Source organism: Gopherus flavomarginatus, chromosome 12 (assembly GCF_025201925.1).
Source record: "Gopherus flavomarginatus isolate rGopFla2 chromosome 12, rGopFla2.mat.asm, whole genome shotgun sequence".
In the NCBI taxonomy this organism is placed as follows: domain Eukaryota; kingdom Metazoa; phylum Chordata; order Testudines; family Testudinidae; genus Gopherus; species Gopherus flavomarginatus.
In genome coordinates this window covers 45,769,713-45,793,707 of record NC_066628.1, presented here as the reverse complement: position 1 = coordinate 45,793,707, position 23,995 = coordinate 45,769,713, and the positions used below count along the sequence as shown (strand labels likewise).

The following is a 23,995-nucleotide window of genomic DNA, read 5'->3' as shown; positions in this document are numbered from 1 at the left end:
AAATGAAGACACAAGGACATGACAAACAATTTCAACTCTCCATGCTAATGTCTTGGACTGATTTATGTGTAACATGGCTAGTCGGAGTCTAACTAAAGTAACACTTTCTGTCCTGAACTATTATGGTGGTGCTGTGCACTGATAAATGGCTGCCATTTTTCATCCCAGAGGTGGCTGCATTTCAGTAATCCATTATGTATATGGCTAGATTGTGCCTATTATGCAAAGGCCTGTGTTAGAGCTGCCCCAACAGAAGCTACTGGGAAGCTCACCTGCTTCAGTCCCCCTTTAGGAAGGAACAGTGTGACCCTCCTCCTGGTCCTTTTTGCACGGTTACACTCATACTCTCAGGATAGTAAGGGACTGAACTCATGACTGCTCCCACTCACACAGAGGGGAGGGGACAAGACCAGCAGAACAGAAGCTCATGTGTCCTCCCCTTAACTTGTGCACCTCTGCAATGATCAACTGCAGTTTAATCCCTGCAGTGAACAGGGCTTTTAGAATCTTGTGGGGAAAAGGCCCATATAACTAAGTGCTCAAGCCTTCGTTTTCATGCAATACACTGTCAACCCTCTGGAACTCCTTGCCAGAGGGTGTTGTGAAGGCCAATATTATAACGGGGTTCAAAAGGGAGCTAGATAGATTCATAGAAGATAGGTCATCCATGGCTATTAGCCAGGATGGGCAGGAATGGTGTCCATAGCCTCTGTTTGCCAGAAGCTGGGATTGGGTGACAGGGCATGGATCACTTGATGATAACCTGTCTGTTCATTCCCTTTGGGGTACCTGCCATTGGCCACTGTCAAAGGACAGGATACTGGGCTTGATGGACCTTTTGTCTGACCCACTGTGGCCATTCTTATGTTCTTATGTAAATCTATTTTTACACCATTGTCTTCAATATTACTACCTGCATGAGTTAGGGTGCACAGGATCAAGTCCCAAATTAACAAGGGCATAAAAAGGTATTAAAAATCTCTTTCCAATTTAATAGAATAAAAGTAAATTACATAATCAAAATATTTTAGAGCATCTTCAGGCAAGAATAAATATAACAAAAGAGCCTCATAAAGGGCCTGATTCTGACCAGCAACTCCACAAGTGTGCACAAGCAGAGGGGATACAAGTTGCTACTCTTCCTCTTACTGTTGTGGGGTTTTACAGACTCAAAGAGCACCTTGCTCCCTCCTCGCACACTGTGGTCACTTGCCTGAAAGGGGGAAGGCAGGGCAAACTAAAAGCCGGGCTATCATCCCCATTCCTTCACAATCATCAATAGAACTAGCCAGGAGCACAGATGGAGGATGCTGCACCTTTTTCAGGATTGCTGCAGCAGACACATTGACAGGAATTCTGGCTGGTTCAGACAGAATTCCTTCTGGAAATCCCAGGCGATGGAAAGCATCCTATTCAGTGCTTTTAACAGTGCATAGAGCAGAATTTCCCCCAAAGAGAACAGGCATGGAGATGTCAAACAGAGCTGTGATTTGTCTGGGACAGAAATGGTAAGCAAGTTCCAAAACATTTACATCTCTAATAGCTCACAGTTCAGAAAAACACCTCATAGCAGGGTTACATGAAAATAATGTCAGCTACAGAGTAAGGTCAGTGGAAAATTATGCATTTTTTTTTTGTTCCATAACAGGTGACTTGTTTCTTTTCTTTACAATGTGGATTACACAGTTTCATCTGGCTGCCCGATAAGGACTTTTTCCAGGAAGCACAATATTTTATCCTTCCTATTGATTAATCTAATTTTAAGATGAAATAATTATAAACAGATAGTTACCGTCAGCTTCACACTTTTAAAATTTCACTTACATACTATTCCAGAGCAGCCTTATAGGCATCAGTGGCTAAGATACTCTAATCATGCATTAAATACTACCAAAATATAATGAAATTAAACTATTAATTTTCTTTATCTCAGAAGGTAAGATGAGACAGTATGTGACTCTAAAAAATAGAAATACCAAAATATATACAGCCCCAATGAACTAAAACATGTTTACCTCATTATAGAAAGTACCATTAAAAAACACAAAATCAGAATTACATATAAGGGCCTGCCATTTACAAACTAATATAATCTGTATTTAGCTCTGCTCTATGCTAATAAAGTGCCATCATCACCCCCATTTAATCAATACAAAGAAACTGGCAAAACTGGAAACTGGCAAAATCCCCTGCTTGTTTAAGTTTACCAGCCATGTCTGGTTTGAACAGTAACATCTCATTAATTCCCAGCCTGGCAATTCGCAATACAAAGTTCAATGGACCTTAAGTATCAATTAATCATCCATCCACAAGAGAAGCCTGAAGAATAAGAAAGTAACATCTCTTCTACGTGAAAATCTTGCTGGTAGCAAGCAACATCAAATTAATCCCACATGTTTCATTACAAGAGATCACATCTGTTCATACTCATGAGCAGGGTGCTATCAATAAAGCTTATTCTCTTAGACTTTTTTTCCCATTCTGCATCAGTGTTATCGAGAAAGCAAAAGTATGTGAATGATATGCCTCTATAAATTCTCTTTCTTCTTTAAGGTCTTCACTGAAATTTTAGAAAACTTTTCCTACACTGTGATCCTGATCAGGGGAATGCCAATCCATAAACCCCTGAAACCAACACACAGAGAAATCAATATTGCACAGAATATAAGGCCACACGGGAATGAATCCCTTCACCTGGAAAAGGAATGAGCCTCTGAAAAGTTTGGATGTTCATAAGATCTTTTCCAAACCAAAACCAGACCCACTAAAACTTCTGAGGTTCAGCTAGCAGTTCCTGGCACTATATATAATCAAGTAAATTGAAGAACATAAACCTTAGAAGACAAAACATGAACAAAAACAAACAAAATTTTCCTTTCATTTCTTCCATAACAACTTAAAGGTAACAAGATTTGCTAAACAAATTCAAAACCTCAGAAGGAAAGTTACTTTTTAAAAGCAGCAGCATGTGGGCTATTATTAAAGTTATTTTTCTTTTCTTTTATATAAAAAAATCTCCAATCCCAAACCCTCCCTTGACTTCAATTGTGTCAGAATTTCATTTCAGTTTGGTAAACAGTAGCATTTTCACTTTTCAGCTGAAAATGGAGGTCTCCTCCAAACTCCTTTGGGACCTAGGTGGCCTCTTTGCAGAGCCCTGAGCTTGGGCTGTACAAAGAGATGAAATAAGGTAGGAATGAGTAAAGGTAGCTCATGATTGCTTACACAGGAATATGTAAAACTCCTTTTCCGCACAAAATAATATTTTTTCCCTCAGCACATTATCTCACAATCATAAATTAGAAATGAAGAAATAGGCTAAATGATAAACATATTCCCTTAAAATGTAATGCCATCTAATGTAAATTAAAATTAGAAATGTCTTCATGTAATTTTATCTGGAAAATGAAAAAAATTCAACTGAAAGTTTAAAAAGCATATTTTTGACAGTAATGGTGATTCAAGACTATTAAGAATATTTTTCTCTGAAGTGTTTAAGGATTATTTGTAACTTTAATTTAGGAATGTAAAGAAGTTAACTTTTTTCCTTTTGCTGTACTATTAACGTAAAAAAAAGATCAAAGAAAGAAAATAATTGAGATTCAAATTCCATTTTTAAGCAAAAATGACAATGTCTTCATGAGTTAATATTAATCCTTTAATTATGAATTTCAAAGGTTTAAATACTTTCTGTGACCTTGGCTTTAAATAATTATGCCAAGTGGAGCTTTCCTTAAATTCAAAAAAGATTCTGAATTGTTGATCATAGCCATTTAATGGCTTCAGGCTGGCAGATTTCCAACATAATCCTCAGAATGCTGTTTAAAATTACAGACCAAGAACCTGATGCAGGTAAATGAAATGTCAATTTCACAAAGACCATTGGAACAGTATATGCATAGTCTTATTTTTTGTTGCGCCGTATCATTTTGTAATCAAATGTGGAATTTACCACACTAATACATGTCAAAATATTTAAAACAACTGTATGCTTACACACAGACATGGCCTATTTTAAACATCAAGTAGTTTTCATTTTAGTTTAGGACAATGTTTAAACATGTCCTTTGATTACAATTATTTTCTTTTCTGAGGAACTGAAAATATTATAAAATAGATTTTAAAGTCTTGGTGATCTTTTCTAGATAACTATATGCTGATTATGCCATTAAAAGCTGCAGCAGGCTAGGTAAGACTTTATTCCTACTAAATAAGAATCCAATAACGGTGATATTTTTAAAACAAGAAAAAAAACAAACCTCAATACAGAATAAGACTCTGATCTTGCAAACCCTTACCAACAAGCTTAACAATATTACCACAAATAAGTGACATTTTAGTGAGATTACTCACAGTAGAAAAGTTAAGTATGTACATCAGTGTTTGAAGGAACAGAGCCATAGTTAAAAGGCCATGTTCATTAGTTACTACTTCATCTGTATTAAACACTTAATCCTACAAACACGCACATGAATAACTTTAACCATATGAATAGTCAGATTGACTGCAATGGACCTGAACGAAGTTACTCACATGCATAACTGTTTTCAGGATCAGGCTCTATATTTAGGCTGGGATGTGCAAAGGAGCTTAAGGAACCTAGTCACTCATATCCCATTGAAACTTGGTCACCTAGTTTCTCTCTTTTGAAAATCTCAACCTTCAATGTTACTGCTATCTATACTTAAATATCTAGCAATATCTATTTTCTGACTTGGTTCTTATGACTACATACTGACAAAAGATATTAAAGATTTTGCTTTAATTTGGCAGTATAGTCACCAGTACTGTGAACTGAATACCTACAAAACTTGTGATTAGTCTCTGCAGCACCAAACTAATTGAACCACTCCCATTAACAGTCTAGATTTCACCCAGGACATAGAGGTTGGATCCAATCTCAGATGAGTAAATGGATACAAGAAAAGCTGAAATATGTATATGAAAGTTCCTTAGTGCCAATGAGCCAACATCCTACGGGAAATGATGATGATATTAGCTGACAACACTGGTAAATGATCACATAAATATATCTAAAGGACAGGAAATGGAGAAACGTACATAGCAATTTTAAAAAGAATTTGTAAAATGTTATTGAGGAAATTCAAAATACCATCTTTTATAAGCATAACATTATTTAAAATGTACAGAGATTTTTGAATACACAGTTTTCTAAAATATTAGTATCAAAACATATAATTAACTATTTTTATTTCTATATCACATAGCAGTGAGGTTTTCACACTTAATTTCTTTGTGTTCCTGTCCTTAAGTATTTCAAATCTTGCTGATTTGTATAAAAAACACCTACTCACTGCTGAATGAAAGTGAAGCCCATAAAAAGGAGTCAACATTCAGCCAAAAACAGACATATACTGAGTCATACTGTGAATGAGTTGGTTAAGCATAAGGTGGGAGAAAACACCAGTGTGTTTTAAAACATGAATCCCCAAACTTAAACATTTCATGCTCCTCTTCCCAACCTTCCCTCCTCCCCACTCCACAAAATTGATCTCTAAGTCCTTACTTACTAAAACAAAAACAAGCACACAAAAGTTTTCCCTTTTATATTGAAGGCAATTTATATCCAGATACTTGTATCCTGAACTTTCCCCCTGAAACTGTTTTTGACAGAGCAAAATGCATGGATTAATAAAGTAGGATCTCCCTTGTCAACCCCGTCCTAATCAAGAAAAAGTGATAAACCCCATCCTGGATTGAAGCTGTATTTCAAATCATGCTGTTATTCTGGTCTACCATTTCCCCCTACTTAAACTACCAGATTGGTGTTTTGATCCTATTGCTACTTCTGTTAGAGTGCGGCACTCTGCTGCGGAAGAAGGCTAGTCAAAACAATAGTAATTATCATCATGAAATCTGCATTTTGTTATCATAGAAGCCTTTCATTCTAGGACCTCAAAACTCTGAACTCCTCCAGCCCTGAATGCCATATGATTTGACAAACTCTGATCTGTAGCAGTTTCCTTTATTTAAGTGATCTCACAACTGTTACTGATTTGTATAATTTGTTACAGAGTGTGTCACTTTGGATTCATTGTCCCTCATTTGCTCTGACCTAATCAGGTTTGTGTAGTTCCATCATATGAATTTCTTACCTTTTCCAATGTCATCTCTGTCTCTGCAGCATGTGTCCTTTTCAGGTCTAAGGCCATCTTTTCCGACTCTGCTTTAAGCTTATTCACTGCAGTCTCGTGATCCCGAGCAGCCCTCTGCTTTTCTTCTTCCCGCAGAAGGCTAAGCTCTACCAACTGTTGCTTCCGCTGAGCATTTACCTGAATAAGCTCTTCTCTCAGCTTGTGGATTTGGGCCTCCATATCATGGATAATCTTAAATTAAAAAAAAAAAAACAAGAAGAACACTTCTTATATGACTTCTCTGATCAGACTTATCATCTGGGATAGGGAACAAGCTAGAAGAATTCCCCTTCTTCCCTCCCATCAGAATTCATCTGCACTTTAGGATTCTCCCTCTCTCTTTTACCCTGACTTTGCCTTCACACACAAATGGGAAAAGCTTCCTTCTGGCCAAAGTTTGGATGGAGGCTATCAGCAATGTCACAGCAGCCAGCAAGAAAAACCTGCTTTAGGGCCAAAGTAGAATTCCAAACTTAATATCCACTCACCCTCCCTTTCACTCCACCAAAGAATCAGCTTTACCATTCATTTTGTTCATTCTTCCAGTCCTGGCTTTGTATCTTTTCCTATACTATTTCCTCTCAATCTCAGTGTGCCATGCCACCACTCTCTTCTTATTAAAATCCCTCCTTAAGACACGTCTTCAGTAAGGTCTACGCACGCAGGATGCATCTCTAGGGCTAGCTAACACTGTTTGTGAACCTGTCAGGCAGCTAAAGGATACAAACATGTGATGCCCAAGGCAAATTTTTTTAGTGTATGTTAAAAAAAGATTTTTCTGTATTAACAGGATTTGGGTCAACCAGCACTTCACCGACCATAAATGAAAATCACTTCTAACTGATAGTTACTGAGCGTAAACCATATTCCCGGCTAGGGTAGAGCATCTAAACAATGACAATAACTTGTATCACACTGAAACTTAAAGTCTTTGGCAAGGTAATTGGAGGAAGATGGCCCTGGATATTATTCTAGAGATTTAGTTATGATCTGATAAAGTGCTCATGACAATGGTTAGCAAGGGCAGCACAATTAATAGGAAAATACTGAGCTCAAAACGAAATATATCAGTCCTACTGTTCATAAAACCACCCTAGTTACAGACATCCAATCCAAGAACAAAAAAAGTAGATATCAAAAACAAAATAATGCTATCAAAATCACGAAAAAATTCCTTCCTTAGAGGTTTTTAAGGTCAGGATTGACAAAGCCCTGGCTGGGATGATTTAGTTGTGGATTGGTCCTGCTTTGAGCAGGGCCTTGGACTAGATGACCTCCTGAGGTCCCTTCCAGTCCTGATATTCTGTGATTCTATGACTGACCAAAGCAGCTTTGGTGTATGATATGAAGCTTGGTAAATTTGCATTCTGATGAAAAGTAAGTTTGAAAAAGGAGCATTAACCATGAGACCTCTGCCACTGATTTCCAGGCACTGAGAGGCAAGACAACCCAACAGACCCCAACTATCATGAAGGAATGTAGCCACTTAAACAACAGGGTTCTAGCCCTTGTAAGACTTAGAGTATGGTCATTAAGGCCTAAAACCATACCCTGAAATGAACAGGTAGACGGTGCAGACAATGTAGCTAAGCATATTGACTTTCCTCAATTGGAAGACAAGCCACTGTGTCCTGAACAAGATGAAGCACCTAAGGGTTCATAAAAGGTCACATAAAAGAGAGTGCATTGTTGTAATCCAGCCTGTAGATGGCAAAGACATGGGTCACTGTGGCAAGGTCTGCATCTGAGAGGAAAGATGACTGGCTGACTGCTAATAAAAGACGACACTACACAGGACCATCATTATCTACATACCAAGAAGCCATGAAGAATTTAACAAAACTTCAAGGCTCAGAACTACATTGATAAAGGTGCAGGCACAGTCTTTCTTCTCTCTATGTGAATTCCCAAAACTAGCAGCAACAGTTCCATCGTGGCCAGATTCATTCCCAGCCAATTCATTCCCATGCATCTCCAAACCTTGGTTAGAATTAAGGAACGCACAACAACAGATGACAGAGGTTGATGAACTGCCAAGACTCATCGAACTTGTCTCAGGCAAGGGACATTTTCAAAAGTAGCAGAGTGACGTAGGAGCCTAAATCCTATTAGGTCCATTTGAAAATTTTACAAAAGAAAGGTCCTTAGATGCAATAACAGACTACCCTAATTGTAACACAGTACTTACAGCCCAGGATTTAGGCTTCGCACAGCTCTGGCATTCAGAGGAAGGAAATTACAAAGCCACAGTACTAATAGTCTTGTAGTATTTAGTGGGTGGCATTTAATAGGTACCCCTTATATGTAACTTATTTAACTTATGTTTGGGGTCAAATTCAGAAGTGACATACAAACGGTGAAGGTTATATGTCTGTAAGTAAGCTGCAGGGATCTAATTGTTCTAACTTACACTTGGAAGAGGCTGAAGGTATAAGTTATGGTAGGAGTTGCTACTTTAGATTTACAATTTCTTACACACTGTTCAGTTGTTTTTTCAGCAATCTCACTCTTTTCCAGCTCTTCAGAATGTAAGTTTCACAAAGTTAGACTCGTCTATCGATATATAATTTATATCATTTTATGCATCATCTCTTGGGGTTTTGAAAAGGACATATTTGCACAATTTTGTAACCTTCTGTGGCATTACTTGTTTCAGTAAATAAGACTGAATAAAGTGATCAGTACACGGCTTCAGACATCTAAGTCATAGCAACACTGAACACATTTGGACCAGTGAGTTCTGGATAATCCAGGGATTTTTCAAGATAATGAAGACACTGACAACCTGGTTCCATTTGGATAAAAAGGAATTGTGGGTAACCAAGTGTTGTTAATCTAGGGTTGTACTATATTTCTAAACACATAGTGCTTCTATTAATAGAATTTTCATGATGTGAATTCTTGTTCCATCTTCCTTTCCTTGGTCTGTAATTTTCTAAATGTGAATTTCTTTCAAAAGATTCATGATTTCAACTAAGCTTTGCATTTGATATTGTCCAATTATTCCTGACTTTTGTCTATCATATGTTGAGTTCCTTTAGAAGATAACAGATTGTCTCCTTGGAAGCAAAGTACAAAGTAATAGAAGATAATGAGAGACATACAAGAATTGCATTCTACTATTCTTTTATTGATTTAATAATTTCTAGTAGGTTTTTCATGAACGTTCCCTTCAATACATTTCCATCTTGCTACTATAAAGTAAATTTTTTCTTATTTTAAGAATTACAATACATGCCGTAATGAACCAACATTTTTTATTTATACGTAGTTTTGAACAAGAACATTTTCACTGAAAGATTATAAACTCTGTGTGAGTGTGTGTGAGCTCACAGGAAACAGTTCACTGGGATCCATTCACATACATGTCATAACAATTAGATTTTAAATCTATGTCCAATAATTACTACACATAATAATGACTACTACTAAATGCTGCTACCATTCAAATGATTCAATAGCAAGAACTTTAGAAATGAATATTTACATATAAAATATTACTATGATTTTCACTGTGAAAAGTACAAATAGTCTTACTGTAATCATCTTGAAATTATCTATTTGAATTCAAGATTTTACAGCTAAAGTTTGGTGAGAAGCTTCATAACAAGATTGTGTTATAAACTGCCCAAATGAATTCTGAATGGTTTGGAATGCTCATGGTTGCTTTTAGATCTCTGTATTACTTTTCTCTTCAAGTACTTCATTCCTAAAAGGTGTGTGTATGTTACATGTTTATACTGTAGCATCTACAGTCATCTAAATAAATAATGTTTAATATTCTTTCATAATATCTGAGAACTATGTTAGCATCTAATAGACTCTGAAGAAAAAGGAAATGTACCATTCACAAAAGTACTAGACAATCTAAGTACATTTCTAACCAAAGTTGATAACTAAATCGTAAATACTGCATTGTGCATTGGTGTACACCCCCCAATTCATTATTCTAAGTATTAACCTTTCTTGGAAAGCTGTTATACAAGATCGTTTTTTATTTACAGACTTTCTTCATTATTCATTGAATTATTCCCTTTGTGTCAAAGTTATACATTTTCTGTGTATGTGTGTAGAGAGAAAGTATATCGTGTGTGTGTGTGTGCGCATGTAGAAAGTCCACTATTTGTGTGCAAAAGTATGACCTACTAGCTACACATGTTAACTACATCTTCATTATTTCAAACACATCTATATTGGGGTGGCCAACCTGTGGTTCCAGAGCCACGTGCAGCTCTTCAGAAGTTAATATGCGGCTCCTTGTATAGGCACTGATTCTGGGGCTGGAGCTACAGGCGCCAACTTTCCAAAGTGCTGGGGGGTGCTCACTGCCCAACCCACAGGCCCTGCCCTGACTCCACCCCTACCTGCCCCCTCCCTAAGCCTGCTGTGCCCTCGCTCCTCCCCCTCGCCTCCTGCACACCGCGAAACAGCTGATCGGGAGGGAGGGGGAGGCGCTGATTTGTGGGGCTGCCAGTGGGCAGGAGGCTCTGGGAGTTGTGGTGAAGGGGGGGGGGGCTGCTGACGTGTTATTGTGGCTCTTTGGAAATGTACATTGGTAAATTATGGGTCCTTCTCAGGCTCAGGTTGGCCACCCCTCATTTATACAATGCAATCTGCATTCTTTTCTGTTCTTTTCCTCTGTACATGGTTAACTTTTTTAAATTAAATTTGTTTATATACTAAAACAATATACAATCTATTATATACCATTTATAATTATTTCAGAAATTTTTTATGGCTTTGAGCTAAAACTAAATTTTAACAGTGTAACTGGCTTTTATTTGAATGAAGAAATGTTATATTGGTGAAAATAGATGGTTGTAGCCAGCATCACAAGGTATTTACATGCCAGATGACCTTGATGCTTCAACCACCATTCTATAGAACATGTGTCCATGCTGATAACAGGTTCTGCTTGATAACGATCCAAAGCAGTGCGGACTGACGCATGTTCATTTTCATCATCTGAGTCAGATGCCTCCAGTGGAAAGTTGATTATCTTTTTTGGTGGTTTGGGCTCTGTAGTTTCCGCATCATAGTGTTGCTCTTTTAAGACTTCTGAAAGCATGCTCCACACCTCATACCTCTAAGATTTTGGACGGCACTTCAGATTCTTAAACCTTGGGTTGAGTGCTGTAGATATCTTTAGAAATTTCACATTGGTATCTTCTTTGCATTTTGTCAAATTTGCAGTGAAAGTGTTCTTAAAACGAAAAATATGTACTGGGTCATCATCCGAGACTGATATAACATGAAATATATGGCAGAATGTGAGTAAAACAGAGTAAGATGCATACAATTCTCCCCAAGGAGGTCAGTCGCAACCAGCGGGTAGTGATCAATCTATCAGGGATTGATTTATTGTGTCTAGTGTAGACGCGATAAATCAATCCCCAATCGCTCTGCCGTCGACTCCGGAACTCCACCACTGCCAAGAGGCAGAAGCGGAGTCAATGGGGGAGCGGCGGCAGTCGACCCCGCGCCATGAGGACGCAAGGTAAGTCAATCTAAGATACGTCGACTTCAGCTACACTATTCTCGTAGCTGAAGTTGAGTATCTTAGATCGATCCACCCCCTCCAGTGTAGACCAGGGCATAATTTAAAGGTCCAGAAGCCTTCTTTTGCCAGCAACATTTAAGGTGATAACTAGAAAATATCTACTTAGAAAAATTATCAATAACTTTTGAAGTGAAATCAGCCCTACTGATGAAGCCTGCATGTTTCATCTCATTTAATGTATTCCAAAAAACATCAGCTTTGATCATATTCAGACCTTTCTTTATCCACTTACTGGAAGGGAAGGCAATATAAACAAACACAAGCGGCTATTATATAGGGTAGGTCAGCACATCATACAATAATATAAAAGACTCCAGTTCAGAACTGACATCTGAAATTCTGTAACCTCACTAGGTCTTAGCACAAGGGATGGAAAGAGAAAATAATGATTTGCAACTCTAGAAACTGCTGCTACTGTGTCTATGACTATCTCACAGAGACTTTGCTTGCCTTCTCCTGGTCAGATGTTAAACATGTTGTCAAGTCATCTTAATTAAAGGCCTCTGTTTCAGAACATCCTAGAATCAAAAGAGCGATAGTATTACTGGCCAGAAGTGAGGAATGCCACAGAGTAGTTTGTGTATAACCCAACTAGCTGTAAGATTATATGCGTAGTTTCTGCCTCTGTGTGTCTGTTCCTACTCAGTGATGTATCACTTTGAAGAAAATTAAAATTCACTTATTAAAACAATTCAATATAGAGATTGTCTGCTGATTCCATAAGGAGATATTTCATTTGTTTCTACAGCATTGTTAAGGTGCTCTGATACCATGGTGACAGATGTGGTAGACAGAGTGCTGCTCATCACACATTAGATTGTTTGAAAAAGGCCTATCAAACATGGCCAAAGAAAAGACGGTCTGAGGTCAAAACAACCCTCAGTTTGAAGGCAGAAGAGAAACTCAGGGAATACAATACATAACATAGGACCAAAGTCACAGGCTGTAACCTGACAGAAAAAATGTCACTAATCAATTTACTACTGATGCTGTTCTAATGCACATAACTATACAAGGTACATCCACTTACAGAACACTCCTAGAGGAATATGGACTATTCTGTCCTGGTCAATGTACCGAACCTTTGGATATTTAGTGCTAAATACTCCAGAAATGACTTCAGTTGAAAATAAGAGTTTACAATGACAAGTTGAATGGCCTCAATTTGCTTTATTAGTAAATGAAGCTTTATTAAGTACTGAGATATAGTTAGAAATAGTAAAGTTGTTCTCAACTACCTCCAAAACACATGCAATGTATCAGGCACAAGAGAACTTTTTAAAAAAGTAAACAAAATGCCATTTGTTTGCAGCTATCAGCAAATACAGAGTATGTCCATAACAACTTCAAATGCAATCACTTTGGTTTGTGCTTAAAAAAAATTAATTTATATAAAGCATGTCTTACCACTATGGTTATCACTTATCACTCTGGGTTCACTAAGTCATTCTAAAAAGACTGAAAATCTTACTCCTGTTGTATGGATTCTACCTGAATAAGGACGTTGGGAACTAGGCCAATGAGCCCAATCCTTGAATCCTGCCGAACTCCATTCAGTACTTCAGGGGCCAAGGGTAAAGGTGACTTTATACTATCTTCGTGACTCACTGAACTTACAGCCACCTGAAAGCCATTTGGCCCTTGTGCAACTTAGAGCAGCTTCAAGGCTGCTCTAAAGTGCATTCAGATGTCCATCGTCTCAATGGATCACGCCATAGTAGCTGTCCAGGCACATCAGCTACCCTGGGGCTGCAAGGATAGGTGCAAGGGTGATCACTGCTGTTTTATAACACTTGCACTTTCCCACATGCCAGAGAAATCTTCTGTTGTCTGGTTAAGCCAAGTTTATGGCCTCTTTGCACCATGAGAGTGACACAAAGGGGCTGCAGTAAGGCTGAGGATCTGAACATACATGTTTAAACTACACTCTGTTTCTGTTCTGAAAATGCATGACGTCTCAAACTCCAAATGACTTGGTTTAAACAATTTTAAATTAATAATAGTTAAATGATTAAACTTAAAGAACTAATTTGAATGCCATATTTTAAATATAGCTTCATAATTAACTTATTATCTCCATTTTAATCAATGGTATTTAAAAGATTTTTTATACTAAGTCAATTTCAATTAAAATATGTGTAAGTTTTATTATCTACTTTTACTTGTGACTGGTAAAATTAGAAACTTGTCAATAGCACGAGCCCTGAAATACAGTTATGCATCCCGAAGCTTCTTATCTATCCATATATGAGAGATTGTACTCTTCAGTTATGTTAGTTCTAAATAACCTACCAAAGCAATAACAAATGAAGACCATGTGGAAGGAGCTGCTGGCCCGAGAGACAGCCTTGAGCCATTAACCTCAGCCAGTCATCATAATTCCAAGGAAATTTTGTGTCAGATTAGTTCAGGGGTGGACAATAATTTTTGCAGAGGGCCACTCCATGAATTTTGTACATCGTCATGGACCGCACATTTCTACTATATTAATGGAGGGGATGTGGGGTCGGGGAGGGGGTTTGGGTGCAGGAGGGAGCTCCAGGCTAGTGCTGAGTGTTGGGGTGCAGGAGAGGGTGAGGGGCATGGGCTCTGGGAAGGAGTTTGTTGCAGGAGGGGACTCTGGGCTGGGGATTGGTGTGCAGGGTCTTGGAGGGAGTTTGGCTGCAGGAGGGGGTTCTGACCGGGGCAGGGGGTTGGGATGTGGGAGGCGGTGTGAGGTGCAGGCTCTGGCTGGGAGGCACTTATCTGAGGCAGTTCCTGGCCAGTGGCGCAGCAGGGCTCAGGCAGGCTGCCTGCCTGCCGTGGCCCCATGCTGCTCCTGGAAGCGGCTATGGCCGGCTGCTGCTGGCATGTCTCTACACACCCCTTGGAGGGAGGGGGGCTGTGGGTCTCCATGAGCTGCCCGGGCCCACAAGCACCACACCTGCAGCTCCTATTGGCCGGAAACTGGCCAATGGAAGCTGTGAGGACGGTGCTGGGGGTGGGGGAAGCATGCAGAACTGCCTCCCCCGCCAGGGCCGTGCAGAGACACACCAGCAGCAGCCGTCCGCTTCCGGGAACGACGTGGGCCCACAGCAGGCAGGCAACCTGCTTTGAGATCGCAAGGGGGCAGCCAAAGAGCCTGGCAGGCTGGACAGAAATGTTTGATGGGCCAGATGCGGACCACAGGCCATATTCTGCCCATCCCATGGTTATATATAATAATATACAATGAAAAAGGGAGAGGGAAAGGGGAAGGAGAAGAGAACAGAGATAAGGATTTTTTTACATTGGTGATAAAGTTTCCGTTGCATATTTAGAAGATATACCTACAATATAATGCCCACGTAAATGAGCCAGATTTCTTGAACAGACATTTGACTTCCCATTTCAGTAACAACGTATGTTTCACTGTAGAGTTGACAGGCTCTTTGTAGCCTCCCATAGATAAAAGTAATCTAACTCCTAATCATTAAAGGTGAATACAAATAAGATGGCAACCTGAATGAAGTGCAAATACACAACAGTTTAAGGTTAAACACATTCATTTTAGCTCCTAATAAGAACAGCCATTCTGACCATACTGGGTCAGACCAATGGTCTATCTAGCCCAGTATCCTGTCTTCCAGCAGTGGTAGGTGCCAGATGCTTCATAGGGTATAAACAGAACAGGGCATTTTTGAGTGATCTAACCCCTGTCATCCAGTCCCAGCTTCTGGAATTTGGAGGTTTAGGGACATCTGATACATAGGGTTGCATCCCTGACCATCTTGGTTAATACCCATTGATGGACCTATCCCTCCAGGAACTTATCTAATTCTTTTTTGAATCTAGTTATACTTTTGGCCTTAAAAACATCCCATGGCAATGAGTTCCACAGGTTGACTATGCATTGTGTGAAGAAATACTTCCTTTTGTTTGTTTAAAACCTGCAGCCTATTAATTTCATTGGGTGACCTCTAGTTCTTATGTTATGTGAAGGGTAAATAACACTTTCCTATTCACTTTCTCCATATCATTCATGAGTTTATAGATCTCTATCATATACTCTCTTAATCATCTCTTTTCTAAGCTGAACATCCAGGTTTTTTACTTTCTTCTTGTACAGATGCTGTTCCATGCACCTAATCCTTTTTGTTGCCCTTCTCTATAACTTTTCCAATTCTAATATAACTGTTTTGAGATGGGGCAACCAGACCCGCACACATGGACGCTGACTAAAATTCCCAAGAAAGCAGTGGCTTCTACAGAATATTATCTTTCACTATCTGTCATCTGGGTTCTTCAGGACTAAATCGTTTAGGATTTTCATCAACATTGCCAATAAAAATAGCATGATCAATACTAACTAGTTCCTTAGCAGTACCAGGTCCAATGAGTTCTACCAAAATCTGATCCGTCCAAGAAAACAATAACATATAATCAAAGGTGAACAGTGAAAAAAGCTTGCAGAAACACAAGCAGGGAACGCATGTAAAGCATCACATAAAATTAAAAAAAAAACTAAACTCTACAGGAAATGCTGCTTGTCAGTGACAGTCAGAAAACCACAGGAACACTTTTTACTTCCTTCCCATGCCTAGAATGAAACTCTCTGTACCGTATAGAGACATCCCAGTGCAAACAAACAAAAAATGCTTAATTGTGTATTGAATTTCAGAACAGGCGATCTTAGTCAAATTTCTATTCCTTAACTCTGATTACATTATTCAGTAAAGTGTAGACGTGCTATAGAGAAAGACTCACTCAACTTTGTGTCACTCAACTTTGATTTAATCAAACTTATCAGGAAGCAGGGTTGTTAAGACTCAGAAGGAACAGAAGTATGTTGTCCAAGAAAGATGGCCTTGAGGGATGTAAAGAGGAAGAAAATAGGATTCAGAAGGAGTGAAGGGACAGAGATATGCTAATCTATAGGTATTTCATTTATGCATACAGAAGGTAGTAATAATAGTTGGCATTTACATAATGCCTCTGATTGAAGCGTCAAGCCCCTAAGAGAACAGTAACAAATCAATCTATACAACTTCACATATTAACTTCTGATGTGATATGAGATGCTGGGCCGATTCAATAAAATCAGTTAACATCTTTATCACAGCAGCTTAGACATGTCTCTTTCTTCCTAGATCACCAATCCAATTATAGCAAGTGTTTAGGAAACTTGGTAACACTGTTTACAAAAATGAAACATACAAAATGCTCTTTAGTAAAAAATGTTGATAAACTTCTTCTATGTTGGGGGGAGTGGTAGCATAAGAATAGAAATATCAAGAGGAAAAAACATACTAGTGGTATTGTTCTAGATAATATCATATAGAGGGATGAAGTCCTGTACCTTCTTGTACACTGTAATCAAAATATTCAAATTCTCCTCCCAAAATTATCACCAGGTTAATGGTTTATGAATTTTCAGCAGCAGTTCAGTCCTTGTTGATCCAAGCAATAAGGACAGAAATGTTCTTGCAGGAATGAACTCAGTGACCACTGAAGGACCCTAAAATCCCAAAGTCGCTCTTGCTAGAGTAATTTATTTTCACCCGAAAAACAGGAAACCACAAGGGATCTATGTAAGGCGCTGTCTATTCAGCTTTCTGGTCCACGGTTAGTGCTAATCCTAACAACACCAGGCACGTGTGTCCTCTGTGTCCAATGCAGAGAATATTTTCCTATATTGTGCTCTAATCCCTTTCCTTCTGTCTTTCACCACCAGCAGGAACTACACTACTCCTTCACCAGAGACCACAACCCTAACTCCCCAGTCAAACACTGGAAAAGTCCCTTTCCTCACTCAATGCAGATAATACTTCCCCCACCAACATGCCTTGCTACTGCTAATTCTTCTCCATTCCTGTCCTGACTTCCTGATGCAACCCATCTCCCTACTGGTAGTTCAAAACATAAGAGACCAACTTCAGAACTGGGTGTTGCGGGAGACAGGCCATATGAGTCATCATCCTGGGGAGGAGGTTTAAAAGCATTTCAGAAGCTGGACAAGTCTTTTTCTCATTCACTTTAAGATGGCTTATAGATACATCTTAATCTCTTAAGTGATTCTTCTTTGAACATTTTAATGATGCTTTCATTGAAGTCAATAGAGCTTTGCCATGAATGTCAAGGAGAATAAAAACAGGCTGTAAGCTTGCAAGCATAGCAGCATTTGTGACATCAAGAATACCACTGAATACCGTTAAAAAGGTATTCAAAAAGCCATCTTATTATTTAGCCTGAGTTTGTCTTCAAGAACTTATTCAGCCTTTTCTAAACAATCAATTGCCTTTAACAGACAAAATCCCTTTTGCCAAATATTTGTGCTCATGTAAACGTCCATTTCCTTGCAAAAAGCAACAATGAGTCCTGTGGCACTTTAAAGACTAACAGATGTATTCACCCACGAAAGCTTATGCTCCAATACATCTGTTAGCCTTCAAGGTGCCACAGGACTTACTGTTGCTTTTTACAGATCCAGACTAACATGGTTACCCCTCTGATACTTATCCTTGCAGTTTCACCAAGAGAAAAAGCAACTGTTGCACAATGTTTTTGCTTTAGTATATGTGTGGTTAACAATAGCCATATTTTACCCTAGAGGCGGTTACTTTTCACTGGAGGGATGCAGTAATTCAGATGTTCATAAATCAGTGTTCAGAATTTATAAATCGGTTTGTATAATGTAAAACAAAGCCATGATGATTAACCTTGATGGTGTAACAGAAGTGTGGCAGGTTCTCTACAATCACACAGTTGAATGATCGTTGCCCCCCTCATCCCCCAAAAAAGTTATGTCAAAATAGGACAAATGGCAACCATATTTTTGCAAACACTTTGTTATTAGCATTTAGCTTTAGTGTTGGGATAAGAGGGAAGGTCCTCTCATGGATCAGTAACTGCTTAAAAGACAGTAAACTAAGGGTAGGAATAAATGCTCAGTTTTCAGATTGGAGAGAGGTAAACCATGGTGCTGTTCAACATATTCATAAATGATCTGGAAATAGGGGTAAACAGTGAGGTGGCAAAGTTTGTGGATGATACAAAATTACTCAAGATAATTAAATCCAAAACTGACTGTGAAGAGTTACAAAGGGATCTCACAAAACTGGGTAACTGGGCAACAACGTGGCATATGAATCAATGTCGATAAACGCAAGATATTGCACCCTGGAAAACATAAAACAAATAAAAGGAAGTTCTTCTTCAAACAGCGCACAGTCAACTTGTGGAACTCCTTACCTGAGGAGGTTGTGAAGGCTAGGACTATAACAGTATTTAAAAGAACTGGATAATTTCATGGTGGTTAAGTCCATAAATGGCTATTAGCCAGGAGGTATAAAGAATGGTGTCCCTAGCCTCCGTTCATCAGAGGATGGAGATGGATGGCAGGAGAGAGATCACTTGATCATTGCCTGTTAGGTTCACTCCCTCTGCGGCACCTGGCATTGGCCATTGTCGGTAGACAGATACTGGGCTAGATGGACCTTTGGTCTGACCCGGTATGGCCATTCTTATGTTATGTTCTTATAATCCCAACTATACACACAAAATGATGGGATCTAAATTCGCTGTTACCACTCAAGAAAGAGCTTGTAGAGTCATTGTGGATAGTTCTCGGAAAACATTTGCTCAATGTGCAGTGGCAATCAAAAAAAGCTAGCAATGTTAGGAATCAGCAGAAAAGAGATAGATAATAAATATCATTATGCCATGCCCACACTTTGAATACTGCATGCAGTTCTAGTTGCCCCATTTCAACATATATAAGAATTGTAAAAGGTACAGAGAAGTGCAACAAAAATGATTAAGGGGATGGAATAGCTTCCATATGAGGAGAGATTTAAAAAGATTGTGACATTTCAACTTGGAAAAGGCGACTAGGGAGGGATATGACTGAGGTCTGTAACTTCATGAATGGTGTAAAGAAACTGAATAAAGAAGTATTATTGACTTCTTCATGTAACATACGAACCAGGGGTCACCCAATGACATTAACAGGAAGCTGGTTTAAAACAAACAGAAGGAAGTACTTTCTTCACGCAACACACAGTCGTTGTCAGGAGATGTTGTGAAGGCCAAAAGTATAACTGGGATAAGTTCCTGGTGGCTAGGTTCATCAATGGTTACTAGCCAAGATGGTCAGAGATGCAACCCAATGCTCTGGGTGTCCCTAGCCTCTGATTGCCAGAAGCTGGGAATGGATGACAGGGGATGGATCACTCGATAATTACCCTGTTCTGTTCATCCCCTCTGACGCACCTGGCATTGGCTGCTGTCAGAAGACAGGATACTTAGCTAGATGGACCACTGGTCTGACCCAGTATGGTCATTCTGATATTCTCGCAAAATCCCAATTCCCAGTGTTGGGGTTAATACAGAGGCATTCAATTATCTCTCAACATGATCTTAGTTTTTTTCACCTTTGCAAATATCTCTCTGACATCTCTCTTAAAAAATGTGTGGTGGGACTTGTAAAGTAAGGTGTTTTGATGCTAACTTACATATTTCCTCCATTAATTTTAATAGTATTAAGTTGCTTACAAATGTCAAAGCTCTTCCATGAGATACTTTAAATTGACTGCTTGGAAATTGTATACGCTCCAAAGACTGTTTAACTACTTGTTGTGAATTTGTTAAAGGTGCATCCATAACTTCTTTAACATGTCTTCTTTTGTATAATATCTTTATGGCTGTCAGTTTTTTACCATCCTACACAGTGAACAAAGTTGTGGTCTTAATGTAGCCTCTTTCTTTTGTTCTCGAACTAAGTAATTCTCTCTTCTTTTGTTTCTCTTCTCTTGCATTTTATACATAGCCCCAAGAAAGGGCTATATAACTATATACAACTAATACATACACAGAGAGAGATGAACATGCTCTATCTTGTCTTCCTTTGCTCTGCACCTTAAGCATTTTCTTGAAATGTGATTGAACTGTTGACACATGAAGAGCAGTAAAGAGGAGTTATCACCTGCTTAGCTCCCCTCTCTTTTTAATTCATGGAAGAAACTATCCAAGGCATTCCTGTAATGAAACCTTCTTTCACAACATTTTAATAAATAATTTACACACTAATCTGTTTACTACCTCTAATTTATATACCTGAGTGTCAAGTTTCCTTTGTATGCTAGTGATACTTTATTTCTTCTTTTCAATAACACCTTTAAAGATGAACACCTATTTACCACAAAAGAGCCCAATAATCAAGATGCCTGTTAATTACTAAAATTAAGACCTTTATCCAGCAATACATCAATATTCTTCAGTCACCTCCTATGTGATACACCTATTTTAAAATTAATCTAGATTTTTGTTTTTAAAAGTTTAAATATCTTAGATTATTATCTATTATCACAGCTAAAGACATATCATTCTTCACATTTTAATGTTTTCTCATAGAACAGCAATGAAGCAGCACTGGAAGACGCATGTTAGAAAAGGAGCCTGTGAGTTTCTATTTGTTACTGGGCTTTTTTATACTTTTGTTCTCCATTAAAAGTCAAAAACATGCAGATTGGCACTGCCAGCTACTCTGTTCTTTTAGTTTTTAAATGTGCTTTACAATTCATCATAATATTCTACTTGAAGCTCTCATGTAAAGTAAAGCTCAGTTAACATCACTGGCTTAGTTTCTCCATCTGTAAAATGGGAAGTTGATGACTAGCTTCTTTGTTAGTAAAGTATGTTGTTTTAGCTAGTGAGCATAGCTTTTCTCTCTGAAGGTGATAGGAAATTAATGCTCAGATGTTCCTAATGATTTCAGATTTTCAAATACTCCAACATACTGCATGTTTGTGCTGCTCCCCTTTCCAATTGGACCTCTAAAAATGTCAATTTATTAGATTTTGTAAATTTATTTTAAATATAGAATTCACAGATTTAGATACCATGTATTTGGGGATTGCTAGAGGATCTTCATTGGTGTGAGCCAGAACAGATTAAACATATTGCTAATACAAGTTGTGTTTGGCCCCGAGAGAGGGCACTGGTTATATTGCCTGTGAGAAACCAGCATTCCTTCCTTGCCATTGGCTAATGACAAAGTAGTACTGTCAGCTGTACTAAAGGAGAAGACATACTCTACCCATTTATCCACTTACCTGGGGAAAAGGTGCTTAATGAGGGACTGGAAGACAAAAAGATCAATGGACGTAAAATAGAAGATTCTTGAACATGTTAAAAAGGAAGGACACCCTAGGACTTCTGCTTCAAAAGAAATAAAAAGTACAGACAGCTAAAGGGCTTTGGTGTCATCTTTTCTGTGCTGTAAATCATTTAAACAAGAGGGGCATGCTCTCTTTTTGATGCACTGAAGAATTATTATTAAAATTACTTATATAGGCTCAGATCTACAAACGTATGGGCCATAGTTGCATAAATGTACGTGACACTACAGAAATATGATGTAAGTCATACTTCATGAACTAGTGAGTCAACAATTTTAGAGCCCAAGGGTGTTTTTCATTGACTTCAAATGAAACTGGATTAAGCCCAGATTTGGACAGGACAAAACACAAGACAAGATTTCAGGTAAGGAAACGTAGAGACTGATGATAAGAAGAAGTTAGTCTAGACCACTGGGGGGGGCAGGGAAGTGGCTTAAGAGAGATTTGAAGGAGGAGAGAAAGAGTATTTGGTAGAAAAGAACAAGGAGACTGTTCCAAGTGTAGGAAGCGACATGAGTAAAACTATAAAGCTGAGACTGGCAACAAGAGATGAAGGGAAGAGTAAAGACAGATGATTGCGTGATGTCAGGAAGGTATGGAGATAGCAGAAAATAAGAGCAAATCTGTAGGGAGGGGCAAGATTATGTGGTCTCCTGAAGGTGAGAACAGGAGTTTGTCTCTGACGTGTTAAGAGTCAGAAAGACAAGAGGTATCTGGGGAGTAGAAGGTTGATATGGTAAAAATGACAAAAGAACAAAGTCATCCTTACTACTACTAATATTTTGGATAAACTGTAGAAACAAAGATGAGAGGCTAGAGAAAAGATTACAACAATCATGTAAGCAGGTGGATGTGAAGCTGACTAGTAAATAAAAATTTTGGGACTGCTCTCCCTAATTAAACATTAGACATGGAAGCCAAAGCAAGGGAGCAGTTTCCCATCAGTACATGAACGCCTCCAGATAGGAGACTTACTTATCTCAGTGATGGCCGTATTTCTAAAGACATTATACAAATGCTTCTTTTGACCTGGAAATATACCCCATAAGATTTCCGGGGATTGAGACACCTGCAAGGTTATAACAAGTTTGCATAAAAAAAATTGACTGAATTAGACTGAGGCTTTTCAAAATTTTTATAGAGCAGAAGATTGTCTCATAAGTACCTTACTTCCCCTCCACAATGAAATAGCACATGTGACAACTACAGCAATTCCTTAAAGGAAAAGGAATATTAGATATGTGTTCATGTATTGTTAGCTGTCTTTCATGTGATGTGTGTTATGGCCTCACTGGATAATCACTGTCTACTGATTTGCTCTTCTGTGTCTCTCCTCACATTCACAAATCTGTTCTTTTGTTGCTCTTTCTCCCCGTACATGCAAATCTATGTAATTTATTAAAAGATTTAGTTCCCTATATAATAACTAAGAACTAATATAACATCTAAACTATACAAGTCTTTAGCTATGGAATGAAATTTAGAGAAGAAAAGTGATTCAAAATTAATAATTGCAAAGTAATACATACTAGAAAAAATTCCAAATATACATATATTTTTATAGGTTCTAAATTAGCTGTAAACAGCCAAAAAGAAGATTTTGTCAGCAGCAGGCAAAAAGCTAACAGTATGTTAGAAACTATTAGGAAAAAGATAAGAGAGTCAGACAGAAAATTTCACAATGCCAATATGTAAATCCATAGTGCGCCCATACCTTGAATACTGTGTCCAGTTCTGGTTGCTCCATTTCAGAAAGGATATAGTGGAACTGGAAAAGGTTCATAGATGGATAACAGAGATGATCAAGAATATGGAACAGCTTTCATATAAGGAAAGATCAAAAAGATTAGGGATGTTCAGCTTAGAAAACAGACAACTAAAGAGGAGTATGATAGAAGTAAATAAAATCCTGAATGATATAAAATGCACAGAGAAGTGTTATTTATTCTTTTACACAATACAAACACCAGGGATCACCTGATTAAATGAATAGTCAGCAAAGGAAGTACTTTTTCACATGACACACAACTAAGCCATGGAACAGATTGCCATGGAATATTGTGAAGGCCAAAACTATAACTGAGTTCAAAAAAAGAATTAGGTAAGTTCATGGAGGATAGGTTCATCAACGGCTGTTAGCCAAG

The 23,995-nt window shown here is 38.3% G+C and overlaps 1 protein-coding gene across 4 annotated transcripts in view; it reads right to left on the bottom strand.

Annotated features, from left to right (window-relative positions):
* The window catches only part of CEP112 (centrosomal protein 112), a 288,709-nt gene that overhangs the window by 85,317 nt on the left and 179,397 nt on the right, over positions 1-23,995 (bottom strand). For 2 of the 4 annotated variants that reach the window (XM_050920643.1, XM_050920644.1), the window contains exons 21-22: positions 23,566-23,670; positions 6,117-6,347 (exon numbers count right to left, since the gene is read on the bottom strand). In XM_050920643.1, the coding sequence (XP_050776600.1) occupies positions 6,117-6,347; positions 23,566-23,670 (336 nt within the window). The remainder of the gene's footprint in view (positions 1-6,116; positions 6,348-23,565; positions 23,671-23,995) is intronic. The other 2 variants (XM_050920641.1, XM_050920642.1) reach the window with 2 other exon arrangements.